Raw genomic sequence first — 17,158 nt, 5'->3', positions numbered from 1 at the left:
GTCCCGGGTCTGGGATGTCCAGGACCGGGGGTGTCCCAGGTCCGGGGTGTCCCGGGACCGGGGGTGTCCAGGACCAGAGGTGTCCCGGGTCCAGGGTGACTGGGAAGGGGGTGACCGGGACCGGGGGTGTCCCGGGTTTGGGGTGTCCGGGTCCGGGATGTCCAGGACCAGGGTGTCCGGGACCAGGGGTGTCCCGGGTCCGGGGTGACCGGGATGGGGGTGTCCAGGACCGGAGGTGTCCCGAGTCTGGGATGTCCAGGACCGGGGGTGACCGGGACGGGGCTGTCCAGGACCGGGGACTGCCCCGTGGCTGCTCCTCACCCCCAACCCCAACCCCAACCCCAACCCCAAACTCCCCACGGGGCTCCGGGCACCGCGTCCCCGTCTCCCCGCGCGCTCTGTGCCCTCCGCTCCCGGTGCCGCTCCCGGTGCCTCCCCCCGGCGGAAGCGGCTCAGCAAATGGCGCCGGCGGCGGCCAATGAGGAGGCTCCGGCGGCGGGCCCGGCCGGGCGCCCTATGGCGGGCGGCGACGTGGGCGCGGGGGGCGGCGGCGGCGGCGCGCGCGGCCGGCGGGAGCAGCGGCGGCGGCGGCGGCCGCCGGCGGCGGGAGGCGTTGGAGGATGAGGCTGCGGATCTACAAGCGCAAGGTGCTGCTGCTGGCGCTGGCGCTGGCGGCCTGCGCGCTGGTGCTGTGGAGCGGAGGGCGGCGGAGGCAGCAGCGGGGCGGCACCGGGGAACCGCCGCGGGCGAGCGAGCAGCCGCCGCCGCCGCCTCCCCCGCCGCCGCCTCGCCGCCCCGCCGCCAACGCCTCGGCCTCGGCCGCTCCCCAGCTCGTCCCGGTGCTGGCCGAGAACGGGACGCGGAGCTACCGCTCGCTCGTTTACCGGCTGAACTTCGACCAGCCGCTGAGCAACGCGGGGCGCTTCCCCGTGCGGGCTCCCGGTGGTGCCGGTGCCGGTGTCGGTGCCGGTGTCGGTGCCGCCGACGTGGTGCTGGTGGTGCAGGTGCACGATCGCGCCGAGCACCTGCGGCTGCTGCTGGAGTCGCTGCGGAGGGCGGCGGGCGTGGAGAACGTGCTGCTGGTGCTGAGCCACGACCTGTGGGCCGAGGAGCTGAACCGGCTGGCGGCCGGCGTGGACTTCTGCCCGGTGCTGCAGGTCTTCTTCCCCTTCAGCATCCAGCTCTACCCCCGCGAGTTCCCCGGCCACGACCCCCGCGACTGCCCCCGCGACGTGGGCAAGGCGGCGGCCCTGCGGCTGGGCTGCATCAACGCCGAGTACCCCGACTCCTTCGGGCACTACCGCGAGGCCCGCTTCTCGCAGACCAAGCACCACTGGTGGTGGAAGCTGCACTTCGTCTGGGAGCGGGTGCGGGCGCTGCGCGAGCACGCCGGGCCCGTGGTCTTCCTGGAGGAGGACCACTACCTGGCGCCCGACTTCTACCACGTCCTCAAGAAGCTGTGGGCGCTGCGCGAGAGGGAGTGCCCCGAGTGCCAGATCGTCTCGCTGGGCACCTACAGCCCCGTGCGCGGCGGCTTCGCCGGGCGCGCCGACAAGGTGGAGATGAAGACGTGGAAGTCCACCGAGCACAACATGGGCATGGCCTTCGGCAGAGACACCTACCAGAAGCTCATCGAGTGCACGGACGCCTTCTGCACCTACGACGACTACAACTGGGACTGGACCCTGCAGCACTTGACTGTCTCCTGTCTTCCAAAGTTCTGGAAAGTGCTGGTCCCCGAAATCCCCAGGATTTTCCACACGGGGGACTGTGGCATGCACCACAAGAAATCCTGCAGACCGTCCACCCAGAGTGCCAAAATCGACTCTCTCTTGAACAGCAACCGACAGTACCTGTTCCCCGAAGCCATGAGTATCAGTAAAAGGTACTCCATGGCACCCCTGTCCCCCCACGTGAAAAACGGAGGCTGGGGGGACATCCGGGACCACGAACTCTGTAAGAGTTACCGCAGACTTCAGTGAGGATCGCGCTCGCAGCCTTTTTTCTTTCTGAGTTGCTCCATACTGTCTTTTACAGGCACACACATGTATAAAAGCATTTATGGGTTGGTTTCTGCTTTAATATGAATAAACGTTCTTGTCAAAGGCGTCCCACGATGGTCATCTTTCATGTCCGGCCACCAGCCTTTGGAGACGGGCGGCGTGCTGCCGCTGGGCCGCTCGGAGCAGCCTCGACACCCCTGCGCAGGAGGCGGCCGTCGCCGTCTTACCGGGAGGAGGAGGAGAAAACTCGTATTTAAGTGCATCTCTCCGGGTGCTCACAGCGTGTGGTTTTCGTTCCTTTTCCCTCCGACGTGCCCTCGGTGCAGCGTGGAAGGGGCAGCGCGGGGTGAGGAGCGAGCGGACTGAGCCTCCCCGCGGCCCTCGGTACCTGCGTCCCGGTTGGTTTGCGATGTGTTGATGAATATATGAAGGAAAAACGAAACAACAAAAAAAAATCATTGTTTTTACTACAATGTAGATAAATATATACGATTTTTTTAGTTCTGCCAAAATAAAATTCAGTTGTTTTGTAATACCTGAGGAGTTCTTGATTATCCCAAACTGATCACGTCGCCTTGCGTTGCTAGAAAGCCAGGACTGGGGCGGGCGGGTGCAGGAGGGTGGGCGTCTGTAGTGCTGAACAGATGCCATCAGCCATTCCAGGAGGGTGCATTTAACTTTATTAAATTTTTAATGATGCTTACTAATTGAGTTAGACGAGAGAAACAAGCATGTGATACCCGCACGCTCTTGTTTGGAACAAAAAGAAAGGTGCACTCCCAGATTAGCGAGCCGGGTAAGGTGACCGGTGACAATTCTGCTGCGTGCTGGAAACGCACCAAAGTGGGGCTGGCAGCCACGGGCAAGAGATCAGCGCCGTTCCTCAACACCGAGCACTTATTAGCCTGCTCTAAGTGTAACGGTACAGCTGCTCTGATGGCACCTCACTGTAAGGCACAACTGGCAGCAGCAGCAGCACAGAAGGAGCTTTTTGTGGAACAGGAGGGTGTCAGCAAAAGCAACCATTCAGCTGAGGTGACAAAGAAACAGGTAGATTTTATGCTGAGAGATTTGGAGGGAGGAAAAGAAAAAGAAAAAAAAAACTTCCTTTTTTAATTAGCTAACAGGGGTTGGCGTCCTTATGACTCCAGCAATCACAGTTACTAATTGAATGGAAGGACTTGCAGCAAGGCTTCCCTTTTACCAGCATTTGTCACCTACTTTATGGGTTGTGAATGTATCAGTTAAATGTTCGTTTGGGAGAGCGCCAGGGTTTGTGAAATACTTTAAATAGTATGCAGATGTTTATGTTGAATGTGCCATGATAAAACATTTTTTGATGATTTTTTTTTTTTCAGCGGTAATTTTACTGCCAAGATTTTGTACGAGCTTTGGTAACTGCCACATTTTCAGAGTTTCACAAAGTCAGGGCTGATGCCGAAAAGAGCCGTGCCAGTTGTGTCAGCCCCTTGGTACCTCCCACGAGGAGTTGCACAACTGGGTGACAGAATTGATCTGGGTTAAACTTAACCCAGCGAAACACCCACCCTCGCTCAGCCGGAGCCGTGCTGCGCTGGCACAAACGCTTTTGGCTTCCGCTGAACTCGTAGAAGTATCGCATACGCTGCATACCCCCATCCCTGCCAGCACTTGCCTGTAACAGAGCGATGTAGGAGAGATTCCAGAGCAGCTGTGAAACAAGTCAAAAAAATTTATTCCAAGGTACATTTTTGTCTCGTACAACTCAAAACAAAAAAACAGAAGTTATGTCAGAAGGAGTGAGAAAGGGAACCGAAAGTTTATTATAGATCCGTTCTTTTTGGTTATCGCGCTTCAGAGACACGAACTAGTAAACAGCGCGCTGAAGCTGACAGAGAGCTGAAAAGTGAATCTAATCTGGATGAAATGAATCCATTTTACAAATTGTAAATACTTAGTAGCAGATGCAACAAGAAAGGGTGTTTCTATTGTACAATCAAATTTGTTCGCTGACAGACTGGGGTATGTTTGGATGCTGCACAACTGAAGTAATATACCAGGGTGGAATACATAGTATAAATGATGATTATTTCTAGGAGACTAATTTGAACTTCTCCGTGTAATTAGAAATTTCATTTGATTGCTAAAAATCAGTGGCAGTCTAATCCTCCGATTATCACAAAATGAAGGGTTTGGAAAAAAAAAAATGATGAACACCGCTCATTTCTAGGTGGACTAAATACAGCAGTTCCTGTGGGAGCCGTTAGAAGGAGGATATGTACAAATAACCTGCGTAATTTAGTAAGAGATTAAGAAAGTTAAATAAGTAATGAAGATGCATTGTCTTCCAGGATCTTAAGATTCACCTTCAGCTGCATCATTCTTGTCAGTAAAACTATTTCAGCTCATACATATAATTAAAGAGAACTCAGACCTACTAACTTGAAAAATTATTAACAGCTCAAGTATTCTAAGTTGAGGTGTAAGCAGAACGGTTTCAGTAGGAGCCTCCTTTCTGCTTTCAGCCCTGGAGCCCTCAAGCAGCGCGTGGAAGTCCCAGTAAGCAACAAACAACAGGAGGAAATCCTGGAACAATCACACTAGTCCAGTTCATACAGCAAAGCATTCTGAAACGTGACGGCGCAGCGCGTGGTGTGATCCCTGGTGATCTGCACGCTCCCGTCCTGCGTGCTCACCTCTCGGAGGAGCGGGGAGGCCGCTCTGCTGCCCGAGCTGCGCGGCGCCCCGCGGGCTGGCTCTGCATCCGCAGCTGCTTCCTCCCCTTCCATTTTCGCCTGCCCTCCCAGCAGAAGGCCCCCCTGCGTGTCAGATGCTGAGGACGCGGCCGTTTCGCCGACTGCGAGAGCAGAGTCTAAATCTGGTTCGTTGCTCCCAGATTTGCCAGGAACTGCTGAACCGGTGTCAGAGGGTTCATGCTGCAAACAATGGTGTGAACTACAGTCTGCTTTTCCTATTGTTTCAGCTGGTACAGAAGATGTAGAAGTTGTGTTGGCTTCTGCAGCATGTTCTTCCACTGTGCCAGCTGCAGGACAGCTTGTCTCTGTCTTGGTTTGGAAGGGGTCATCGTTCGTCTTTTCAGCGGGATCTCCTTCTGAGTTGTTCGCTGTTTGTTCTTTTTCATCACGTTCACTACAGGCTGCTTCCTGCGGCTGTTGAGGAAATAAATTGTTTTAAATTCAAAACCAACCATGCACACAAAACTGCTGTAACAACAGGCCGGGACACTTGTTCCTCCAACGCCTGCCACCACAAAGCAGCCGGTACGGTGCCGAGGGTTTCCTGATCCTGTAAATGCGCGTGGGAACGAGTGGCAGGGAGGCTGCTCGCCTCCCAGAGGTTTCCTCTGCAGTAGGAAATGCTGTGGGGCAGCTGCCACCGTCCCAGCATGTATCGCAAAGAACCGGGGGCAGGGGTGAAAAAGGCCACGCACCACACCCAGGCCCTTGTTTTCTGGAACTCAGGGGATAAAAATCGGTCAAAGGCTCTAAACCTTCATCGCAAGAAGTGTGTGTTAACCTTACAGGTAAGGAAATTGCTGTCCTGTTGTATGAGACAGCACTATCTGGTGCGTGAGCTGTCCCTCTCAGTCGGGCTAAGTGAGTTAATCGAGGAATTGTTCCTGTTTGCCTCAGGAGAGCACAAACCGTGAGACCTGCTGCTGCCTAGGTAGCAGTTACCCAGTTCCACTGCTGGAGCAGTCGCTAGCTAACAAAACGTGGCAGGTAGGCCGCACAGCCCCAGCAGGAGCAGCTGAATTCAGGGATTCGCAGCCCTGCGTTGCTCTCCCCTCCCCAGCCCCTCCTGACCCCAAAGCCACTGCAGGAACGTACCAGGAAGCCCTCAGCGCTGCGTGGTTCTCCCACAGGGAAGCAGGAATCATTTGAGCTATCTCACTTTCCCCTCCTTAGGTACCAAAACATCCACCTTAGCCCTCCAACAATCCCAATTTTGAATTTTTATGCAGTCCACACTAACTCCAAAAGTCAAGTCCGCCAAGTACTGCTGGAGGCAGCATTTTCTAATACTGGTGCAAATTTTCCAAACGATTTTTGGCAAGTTCTTTAAGCTTCACCTTTCAGTTTCCTACCTTGGGGAGGTCACTTCAATCCTGGGACAGACCTCAGAAACAGACCCCCCTGTATCCCTTACACAGAGGTGACCGAGGAAGAAGGGCAGCCTGAGTGATGCCTTAAACGTTGCAAGCTGTGATTTTGAGACCAGAGTTTAAGATGAATAGTCGCGTGTTTAACTATCTCCAAAACAGGAAACCACCAAGTATTCAAACACTTGGACTGCACAGAGATAATGAGACCCCATTCTTCACAGACAAAATCCTCAAGGTTTTCTCTATCTTTGTGATAAGGCAGAGACGGTGAAACACTGGCAACAACTGAGCACCCTCTGTCCATCTTCATGAGCCCCTTCTGTCTCCTGCTGTGCAAGCAGCTTCTTGGCCTCTCCTTCCTGCCCCTGCCCATGGCAGGGGGGTGGAATTAGAGGATCTTTAAGGTCCCTTCCAACCCAAACCTTTCTGCTCTATGATTCCATGACTCCAGGCCCCTGCAGGTACGCTCAGCTCTAGTCACCAGGCTCTACCCTAAAGGTGTCTGTGCAAAAGGCGGCGTGCTTTAACCATGGGCTCCGGTACCTGGACCCAAATTTTTGTATGCATGAAGGACATGGGGTATTCACTCATTTAGTTCCATTTTAAGAAAATTCTGGTTCTGTTCTAAAGACATCTGCCACGATTTGTTTGCAGCGCGTTGTCATCAGCTCTGACCTGGGAGAACTTACTGTCCCTTTGCATGAGGGACACTAACTAACCACTTGGTCATTATTTTCTTTCAATACCAGTGAGAGATTTAGTGTGTGGATGCCACTGTATACTTCTGCCAGGAGAAAGCACTGTTTTCAAAGATTTTGTCATGGCTTTCTGTCTTTCCAATGAAATACTGGACATTTTGATCCCTTGGTCACATTAAATGGCAGAAGCATGAACCCGTTTCTACAAGCTGGCATTTATACTTACAGATACACCATACTCTCTGGTTTTCCCTGCTATATCAAGACAAAACAGGAACAAAGCTGCTCCAGTCAGATCTGGTATTATCTGGCTGAAGGACACACATCCATCGGTGATGCATACGACTGCCAGTGATCCTTACCTTCAGCCTGATTTGACTTCTGTCCTCTGAAACATCAAGCACTTCAATTAATGGTTGACTTCCCAGTTCTGCCTCTGCGCAAACGGAAGGGCATAGAACAGTGTCTAGGAACCCATTGACGTTTTCTTCGCTGACAAACAATCTCTCCTAAAGAAAAGAAAGAAGAGGTTATGTTCTTGTTGTACTACACTTGAGTGCCACTGGAGCCAGAAACCCTCTCAAAGCAACGCGAGGACCCAACAAAGCGGTTTTCACAGCTCGCTCACTTCTAGATAGACCCAACGTTGGACACTGGGAAGTGATGAGGTGAAACGAATTTGGACAGCGGTGCTTAGCTCCTTTTGATTACAAGTACGGATCCTCGTCATACACAGAGATAAAAAACTTTTATTTTCTCTCTTTGATACATGATTAATATATAGATCTAGGTTCCCTTTGAGGAACGATTCGCACCAGCACTGTTCTGCTGTCCTCACCCACCTTAACGCCAGGAAGGCCTCAAGCATTTATGGATTTGTTTCAGTGCCTTCCTTTAGGAAAATGTAAACACTTCAGACGTTCCTCAGGCTTCAAGATCAGACCTTCTAAAGCAAAAGCTATGAAACATGCATGACAGTATCTGTTTCACATCCATCTGAGAAGGTTTCTCAGATCTCCACTTAGGCAAGAGTAAACACCGGTAGGAGAAAGCAGAGAGGCAGCACAATTACAGACAGTCTGGGGCACGGTTTGAGGCCCTTGATGTGCCGTACAGAAGCAGGGCGAGACATGTCGCTACAGGTTTTAAGATTTAAATCAGTTACGGGTAATTAATGGTCCTAAAATATATCCTGGAGGAGCGTTTCATAAGAATGACAGCGCTCGCCCTGTCCTTATATTCTTCTGAAAACATCTGCTCTAGGCTGTGGGTATGGACGGACTTCAGCACAGTAAAAATCCTCTGACTTAGGACTGTTCTTATGCTCTGAGAATTACCTTTCCCACTTAACAATTGTTTCATTGGAAACAGTAGGAAAAAAGTTGCAAGCCATCTATTTTAAGTCGTATCTTTAAATTTCTCCTTCCAGTTCTACCCTCTTGTCAACCCACCTCAGGTTTAATTCAATTATCGCTGCCATCTTGCAGGCTGAGAAGCAAAAAGGCAATTCTGCACATTTTTGGCCCCCTACGGATGCAGCCTTATGCACAGTCAGATGCTGCAGAGTTCCTGCGGTACAGAACCTAACTGTCATCTTTAGAAAAAAAATCTGCATGGGAAAAATAAAACAGCTTCCTATTTTTTTTCGCTATTTAAATTAGAAATCACAGTATGGGAAGTCGTAACGTATCTAGTGCTGGTTTTCAAAAGAAAATAAAATACATTTTCTATCCAGAAAGATTCAGTCCAGGCAAACATCCAGCAGTGGGTGCAGGCAGCCTGTGAGCAGGCTGAACTACGGCCCCGTTCCCTGACAGAAAACCCTCCTGTCACGGAGATGTATCTCACGTTGTTATGTATGGAGCCTGAAGTATTTATTCCCTTCGGTTCCTTCCTTCCTCGCCTGCCAGAGCGGGACCCCGCTGGCGCGTTGGGGTCACAGCAGCACTCTGCAGGGTTCAGAAGGTGGCAGGGTAAAGGATCGAGGCGTGCAGCACCACGGCTGCGATCCTCTGCTTCTCCCCAGCCTGCTGTGACTGTGCACAAGTCTGTTTGCCTTTGTTTTTCTGTATAAAATGGGGAAAACGTGTTTGTTTGGTTTGTGTGTTTTTTTTTTCTCCCTCTGAACCTGTATTTGTTTTGTCTAGCGAGAGCATCAGCCTTTTATAAAAGGATTCTTCCTGCGCATTTGTGCTCCTAACAGCGGCGGTACCGATCCTGCTGATGTCTGTAAGCCAGGCAGCAACAAAACCAAATCCCAGGTGCAGGAATGCAGAGAGGAGAAGCTTTAAATGACAACAGTTCTGCCACGTCTGAACACACCAAACCACGTCCTCAGGTCGCGTTGCCTGAGCTGACTTCCACCGGCCGGTCCCTCGCGGGAGCTGTGGAGCCACTGCCCAGTACAGCCCAGTACAGCCCAGTACAGCACAGGGGGCAGAAACAGCATCACGGGGGCACTGGGGAAAGGGCAGGAGATGAGAGCAGACCCAAAAGGACCCCTCTGAGTGGCTGTGAGGGTCGGGAAGCTGCAGCTGGAGCTGCCTCTGCTTCAGGGGCCAGGAGTGCCAACAGCAGAGAGAGCACCAGGCACGGCGTCGCCCCTGGGCCACAAGACCTACCATTTATTTCTTCTGATTCAAAGCAAAATAGCAGTGTTTCCTGTGAAGAAAACCAGTTAACACCACAGAACGGAAGGCCTGCTGATTGTTACTCTAGACAAGGACAGCAGGGAGCTGCCTGAGCTGATGCCCGCACCCCTTTAACGACCACGAGCCCGTTTCTGCAGGTTCAGTCCCAGCTCGGCGATGTATTCCCCGAGCCCCACGCTCACATTTCAAGGAAGCATTTAAAATTTTGCCACCAGTGGCCTGTCATCAATCAAAGCACCGTGTGCTGGACACGCAAGCAGTGCCGTTTGTTACCAATGACTGTCGTCAGCGTGTTCAGACAACCAGCAACTCGAACTCCAACTTTGCATTCACACCGAGCATACGCCGAGGCATTTATTAGCACTGCAGATGTTATCGAAGCACAGAGTTTGGTAAAAAGTGATTCGGGGATTTATTTAAAGCCTGTTAGCTCTGGCTTGCAGGAGCAGCAGAGGACAGGCCTCCGCAGCTGATTTCAGTGACCCTGTGAAATAATGATTTGGTTTCAGTTTGCTTTGTGATATTTATGACAGGCCGGTAGCAACTTCGAATCACACATGGCTTTCCCCAAACACAGTCTTCTGTCATGTGCAACAGCTCAAAAGATGCTTTCATGAGCTTAATCAATAGGTTAATAGCCCTTCCTGACACAACTGTTCTGTGTAAGGACATCATTCCCATAATGTGCCTACCAATTAAAGGCTAGAAATTAGAAATTAGAAATTCAGAAATTAGATTGTTTTATAGCAGAAGAAAACTAACCATGATTTTTAAGTTAGAGAGGTTACATTGGAAAAAAAATCAAATAAGCCTGTTCTGTTCTCCTTTTCCAACCTCCTCTGGCTTCCCAAAAAACTTGCCAAGAGTCCTGAAACGCTGAGCACACAATTAAATGAACCAAAAATAAACTTCTGTCGGATTAGGCAGAACAGCCTCAGTTTCTAGCGTCACCTTCTAAGAAGTGACCCCTAACCGAAGGATATTAACTCCTCACGGGAGTTCAGAAACTGAAAAGTGTAGCACGGATTGAAGAACTGAAAGGAAGCATGGAACAGCTCAGAACGGCTTGGAAACGAGGCCAAAAGCAGAGCGAGCAGGAGCGCACCTGATCTCGCAGCCAGCTGGGGTCCAGCACCTCTGCCAGGATCTCCAAGTGCCCTTCAGGGCAGCATCTGCGCTGTTCTCTAGTACAGATTTCTTCCTGAAGGTCAGGGGCTTAAAATGGAGAGGTATCTTACACTTCCCAGCACGACTCTGTAGGCTGCACACTCGGTTGCCTCTGGAACCAAGACGGTTCCTCCACAAGAGCCTCAACCCCGGGACCACCGGGCTCGAGGAGGGCCCCAGCACGGGTCCAGGGGGGCACCCCAAGCCCACGCTGCCAGCAGTGAGCTCTGGAGGCAGCACCTCACCTTTTCTCCCACGTCTAATGAGCTAACAAGAGGGATTAGTTAGAAAGAGTTCAGACTTGGGTCCCTCAGTTACAAAGACAGCTACAAAAAATCCTCTTCTGGTGGTTTTTTCTTGCACAGGGTCCCAGCAGGTGTTTGCCGTGGAGGAGCTGCCCCACAGCATTGCTGCTGTCGAAGCAGGAGACCCGAGTCCAGGGGTCAGACACGTGGCACTGGGCGTGCAGCTCGCTTACCTGGGGTTACAGCACTTCTACGGTACTTACCAGCTCCTTTCTAAAGGGAAAAGGGTATCTGTGTTCAGTAATCCCCACAAACAGCACTGCTCGTGCTTATAGCTCAAACCATGAGCTAGTTGGGAATGTTTCGGATAACGTTTCTCATTCCGTACCCATTAAAAATAAATAAATCTCAGTCAGAAGGAACAAGGCTCCCCCCTGTTCTCTGGAGCCCTGCAGGGGTTCGCTTCCTCAGCAGTCACCTCACCACGACTTCAATCTTAATATTCTCCATCACGTTATGTGGGATTTTATTACAAGAGGTTCGTTGGTTGGGGTTCACGTGAAAACGGGCACACAGGACTCTTTTGGGGTCATGCGCAATTAATTATCTACCAAACATGTTCCACATGCCAAGAACGCAGACTCCAAGCCTCAGTCGCTGCGATGCACCCACCAGAAACTGGCTTTTATTCCTGTTCAGGATGAAGCGTTTAGCCCCAGGAGACCAAACACAAGAAGATGCTTCTCGAAGGCACAATTTCAGCTATTTCCCAACTCCAGCTCCGCCGTAAACCAGGACGTTCTGGGACACGCTGTTCTCAGAAACCTTGCCTGGCAGGCTCACAGGTTTTATTAATGGTTATTTAATTCTCAGCCATTCTTTTTCACAACATATTCCTCAGGCTCTGTTTCTTAAAATGAAGGGGAATTCTCTGATGCAGGAGTTTCCTTGGCCCGAGCTCCCAGGATTTAAACAAGCGGAAGCAAAAGGTGCGGAAAAAGTCCCAAGAAAAAGTCCAAAGTTATGAAATTTCTACCTTTATAGGATTTCTGCTCACCGTGACGAGCGTGAAGGGACAGCACGGCCTGGCCAAGGGGCAAAACTACTCAGAAAGGAAAAGCAGCAAAGGCTGCAAGCGCTGACTACAAAGTTACGGCGCGGAGTCGGCAGAGCGCTGTGCGTTGTACGGGGAAGTGGTAAAAGCCAGAGGACATTAACAGCTACCAAACGAAGGCAGGCTGGCAATGACACACTTAAGGTCTGGGGGGTGGAGGGCTGCTGCACTGTAAAGATTTGCTGAAAATAAGCACTTGCTTTAGCTGGGGTGAGGATCCAGGCTGCTCAGCATCTATGGAAACTGCGCTCTAAATATATCGTCTTTCAGCACAGGGATTCAAACGCATCTGACTTCACAAAAGGAAAGCCAGTCCTTGAAATTGCGTTTCAAGAACGTTGTCCTAAGCACAAGCCCGACTCGTTCTCCTACCATTATCTGTATCAGTCCAATTTCTGAGGAGAAAAGAGGGCAGCACGATAACAGGACCCTGATGATCGCGCAAGGCAGGGCCGTGCAATTAGCGGCCCCGTTATCACTCACGTTGATCTGGCAGAGGCACACGGGCAATAAAAGCAAGCAACAGAGGCTGCACAACATCAGAGTCCAGGGACAGGGCTCCGAAGAGACGCATCCTGCTCATGCAGAGAACAATTATCCTATCCTGGTCATTTGGCACGTTAACAGGAGACACGGGGCAGCCACACGGGGTTTGTAGCAGCCCCTGTGGCAGGTTTCTGCCACAACCAGCAAGGAGCCCGCTCCTAGCAGCCTGGAAAACAGAAATTCTTGGTCTCCAATACGAAGCAGCTTCCCAGGAGACAGCAGAACAGGCATTCCCTACCCGTAAAAATCGCTGGTCTCTTCGGGAGCTATCCTCTGGCCACGCTGCTGCGGGGAAGCGACTACAAAGACACGGGCAGCAGCACAGCTGGGAGGTAAAGGACAAAATTCCTGCTCACCTAGGCCACCAAAAGCTGCCTAAAGCGATTAAACAGGGTGCTGCTGCTGGGCATGTACCAGAAATACTCTCTCCTGTGACTGATGCAACTCCTCGCGGATCTCAACGCGGAGAACGTAGCTCTGATTTATAGGAATAGGTTCAAAGGAAGAAACACCAGCGATCACGGCAGACAAATTGGAGAAATCAACGTAAGTAGAAGAGAAACGACCACAAGCAAATTGTTAATGGACAGAAGACGGCAAATAATAGCAGCTCTAATTAAATATTAATTTTTCTCACTTCACGCTGACTGGATGCGGCTATCTGTGCTGGCACAGGCACTTCTGGGAAACAGCACGGTTAAAAAAAAAAGAAAGAAAAGGCAAACAGAACAAATGACTTCAGATTATTTCAGCTGCTTCCATTTGCAGGCTTGTATCCAAAAGGACTGCACCCCAGAAGCAATCAATCTTTTTTACTCTGCTGCATGAATGAATGGCTGGGAGGCCTATGACTAATTCCAAGTCTCCTCCTCCTCCTACTCCATCCAAAACATTTGGCAATATATAATAAATTCAGGCCACTGAAAGATTATTTTTTTTTTTGTCACAAAGAGGTAATATTGCCTAAAATCCCATTACTGGCTAGCCTTATAACACCTTTCAATAGCACGATGTTCCCCCAGTCATAATAATGAATACACACACCAAGCAGCGTAACAATTAGACTGAGATCAAAGCGTGCAAACATGCCAATCAACCACGGCACTACAGACACACTTCAAGCAGAATCTCCTGTTCCCAAACTGAGTTTTCAGCAATAACTTCACAGTGGCATAAAGCTGCTTTTTCACTAAAATAAGTAGATCTTTGCTACAACCATTTAAAATGACAACTGCTAACAAAAGAGAGTATCACAGCAGCGTGTCCAAGCCTCTGTAAGCTCACCGCCTTCCTGGTTCTGCCAAACTCCCTGAAAAACTAAGCAGGCTGTGAGATGCTCCGGTGGCAGACTGCATTTAGGCCTGTTTGCCATAAAACAATGAGCAAGCAGACTGACGTGCACCATGGCACACGATGAAAGAGATGGAAATCCAGACAACGTGAAAAAGCAGGTAAAATGCCTGTAGTGCCCATCCCTCCCTTCTACACCTATACAGGGCCAGCAGTCTGCAGGACGGCTTGCCTGATGCAATTCGACATTGTGTCAGCACCCAGCACCTGGCCACAACGATTAACGTGAGTGCCAAATGTTTTGTGGTCCCACCTGCACGGACTTGCAAGCTCCTGCTCTGGTAAAAGTCAAGGCCACGCACTGCAAACAGTTCCATGTGGGTGGCTCTCGATAAATCCATCATCTTTGATACGCACCCGAACCGATGAGCTCCTTCAGAGGAGCTCACAGAAAAGGTGTGCAGCCTGCTAAATGGGAAATAAAGTATGAAGATTCAGCTGTAGGTATGCTAGCTGGACAATTACATCTCCTCCAGAATCATGCAGTATTTTCTAATTGTAGGGACAGAGCAATTAAGACACCCCAAGCCATCATCCCACTGGATATACTTTGTCTGCTAGTTTTGTGGACTTGTGAACCAAGCTGCACAGGGTTTTGTTGTTCTAAAACAAAGATCAACTGAAAATCACTGGGCCAAAAAGTTGCATAAGAATTACGCAGCCTTAATCCCTGTGCATGATACATTCTTTGAAGCACTGAGCTTCCAGAATAACGCAGCTCTCCACAAAACTTGTGTCAGTGCTTCTTCACAGCAGGAGTGCCACAACGTGAGCATCTTTTTGGGGAGACTGCCAGCTCTGTTAGCACTGTCAGCCAGATGCAGCAGACACGGCACACTCCTCCCATCACACAGAGCATCCTCTGCCTAACAACCCATAAAACAATAAGACACCTAAACTAGAATCATATTGGGATTTGTAAGGAGAGGGGATGAAGAACTAGGCCAGCAAAATGGCAATCAGCAGCTGCCTGTTCACAGCTGCTGGTTGCAGCATCGCCCTGGTTGAACCAGCAGGTGTTCCTGCTGTGTAAATAGAAATTCTGCCCTGAAAGGCAGACAGGTATACACACACACCTGCATTTCAAGAAATAGTATGCATGTATGTACCTCTGATGTGTTATAAACACCTCCTCTCTTCATGCACACAGGTGGGCATGAACCAGATGGTCGCTTACACGGCCTTAAAGACTAAAGCTAAGGACACAGCACAGGCTGTTTTTACTCATTATCAGTGTTTCCCTTGGAAAAAAAAACACCAGCTCAGGAGGCAGAAGCCATTTCAAGCTCCAAGGACACAGTTATCAGCTCCGGGACGTGACCGCTGCTAACCGTGTCGTTGCACTGACGCCTGGTCACAGCTCTCGGAGGGCAGATAACCTAACAGCTCCCGGAGATACCATTTATAAACAGCTCCAAAAGCAGGAGCTGCACGCTGGAGAGCGAGGCTGTGACGTGGCTGGGAGCAGGCTGAGCAACCTGCCCGGAGGGCTGTTACCTGCAGAGCGGAGGCGTCGAGGCCGAAGCTGAACTTCTCCCAGTGCCCGTCGCTCCCGGGGGCTTTGGCCAGCCCGATGGCAGCGTTGTGGGGGCTCACGCTCACGCTGGTCTCGGGGGCTGCCAGCCTGTTTGCTGGGGGAAACCTCAGGAAGAGGGAGTAGGAGGTGGTGGCACTGGAGAAGCGGAGGCTGTAGTGGTTGGTGCCCACATCCCCCTGCAAGCTGTGGGGCTGGATGCAGGGCACGGGCAGCAGCAGGGTGAGGGAGGCCTCGTCCTGGCGGCAGCGGAAGGGAGGGCACAGGGCAAGGGGAAGGCTCGGGGCCATGGCAGCGGGGTTGGCCTCAGCCTCAGCCTCCAGCGGGGCTGGGCAGGGGGGGGAGCCCTCAGGGAGGCCGCTGGGCTCGGGGGAAGCAGCTCCGGAGCGGGGGGGATCTTTGGGGGAGGTGGGGGGGTCCCCAGTGCTGCTCCACGTGCTGTAGGAGGAAGGAGGAGGGGAAGAAGGAGGAGAAAGAGGAGGAGGAGGAGGAGGAGGAGGAGAAGGAGGAGGGGAGGAAGGAGGAGGAGCAGCCCCGCTGCCTCCCCCCTCATCCACGGGCTCCCCACCGGGGCCGGGCTCCTCCAGCCGCCCCCCGTCGTCCCCCTGCGGCTGCTGGGGAGCGGGAGGGGGGTCGTGCAGGACGGGCAGGGTGACGAGCAGCCTCCTCTCGGCCTTGTGGAAGGCGGCCCGGCCTCGGCTCTCGTCCACGGCGTAGGGCAGGCGGAGGCGGAGGCGGTAGGCGGGTCGCCGAGAGTCGAGGCGCAGCTCCCGGGGCAGGACCTGGAGCACGGCCCCGGCGGCGGAGCGGAGCAGAGGCAGCTCCACCGTCACCACCAGCTCCCGGGGCACCGGGCTGGGCACGGAGTCCCGGCAGCAGCGGTAGTCCTGCAGCTCCACGTAGGAGCGCTGCAGGAGGCTCCAGCGAGGCGTGGTGGGGCCGGGGGGGGGATCAGGAGGAGCGGGGACGGGGACAGAGGGGATGGGGGGCGCAGCAGGGACAGGGGGGACGGGGAAAGGTGGCAAAGGGCTGGCGGAGGCGGAGGGGGGCGGCGTGGGGCCGCCGGGCAGCGGGGTGCGGATGACGGGAGCCTGCGGGACGCCCTTGTAGGTGGCCCCGCGGAGGACGGCGGCGTTGGTGCGGTCGAGGCGCAGGGCGAAGCGGCGCTCCACCGCCTCCATGGCCGTGTCGCTGAGCAGGCGGCGAAAGCGGGAGCTGCGGGCGGCCAGGCTGAGGGCTGAGGGATGGAAAACCACGTCGTACACCAGGCAGCGGCGGTGGCCGCCCCGCATCAGCTCCTCGCGGCCCGGCGCCAGGCTGTAAGGCAGAGCCCAGCGGTGGCCGCCGGGCTCCCGGCGAGCCTGCGGGCGGTCGATGTGCGGGTTGCTGCAGATGTTGAGGTAGCAGCGGCGGGAGCCGGCCTGGCTGGTGCGCAGCACGTAGCCGGGGGTCGGGTGGATGAAGCGCACTTCCACGCCGCGCTCCCGCTCCAGCGCCGTCACCTCCTCCTCGTACAGCCGCCGCTGCTCGGGGTCGGCCAGCTCGGCCGCGTACTCGGCGAACAGCTCGCGGAAGCGGGGGTCGCGGAAGGCTTCCCGCAGCCGCTCCGCTTCCTCGGCGCTGAGCTCCAGCTCCTCCGGGCGCCCCGCGGCCGCCATCGCCTCGGGGTCCGGCTCGGGTCGCCGTGGAGACGCCAAACAAGATGGCGGCCCCCGCCCGTTGCTATGGTGATGGCAAACAAGATG

At 53.1% G+C, this 17,158-nt stretch overlaps 2 protein-coding genes across 2 annotated transcripts; one reads left to right on the top strand and one right to left on the bottom strand.

Annotated features, from left to right (window-relative positions):
* Positions 1–600: 600 nt before the first annotated feature.
* MGAT2 (alpha-1,6-mannosyl-glycoprotein 2-beta-N-acetylglucosaminyltransferase) lies at positions 601–2,438 on the top strand. Its single transcript, XM_084288309.1, has one exon. It carries the CDS (start codon positions 621–623, stop codon positions 1,980–1,982), a length of 1,362 nt encoding a protein of 453 aa, XP_084144435.1. The 5' UTR covers positions 601–620; the 3' UTR covers positions 1,983–2,438.
* A 2,079-nt stretch (positions 2,439–4,517) lies between these two features.
* DNAAF2 (dynein axonemal assembly factor 2) lies at positions 4,518–17,071 on the bottom strand (the record flags this gene model as incomplete). The annotated part of the gene is made up of 4 exons (XM_084288023.1): positions 4,518–5,152; positions 7,169–7,315; positions 15,377–15,741; positions 15,982–17,071. 4 exons carry the CDS (start codon positions 17,069–17,071, stop codon positions 4,583–4,585), a joined length of 2,172 nt encoding a protein of 723 aa, XP_084144149.1. The 3' UTR covers positions 4,518–4,582.
* Between the last annotated feature and the right edge of the window lie 87 nt (positions 17,072–17,158).

Source organism: Netta rufina (assembly GCF_964035555.1).
Source record: "Netta rufina genome assembly, chromosome: 5".
Lineage (NCBI taxonomy): Eukaryota > Metazoa > Chordata > Aves > Anseriformes > Anatidae > Netta > Netta rufina.
Note: the sequence above shows the minus strand (reverse complement) of the source record. Positions and strands in the feature narration are given on the sequence as shown.

Excerpts from the sequence above, each read along its gene's own strand:
- MGAT2 (XM_084288309.1), top strand. The coding sequence starts at position 621 with ATGAGGCTGCGGATCTACAAGCGCAAGGTGCTGCTGCTGGCGCTGGCG.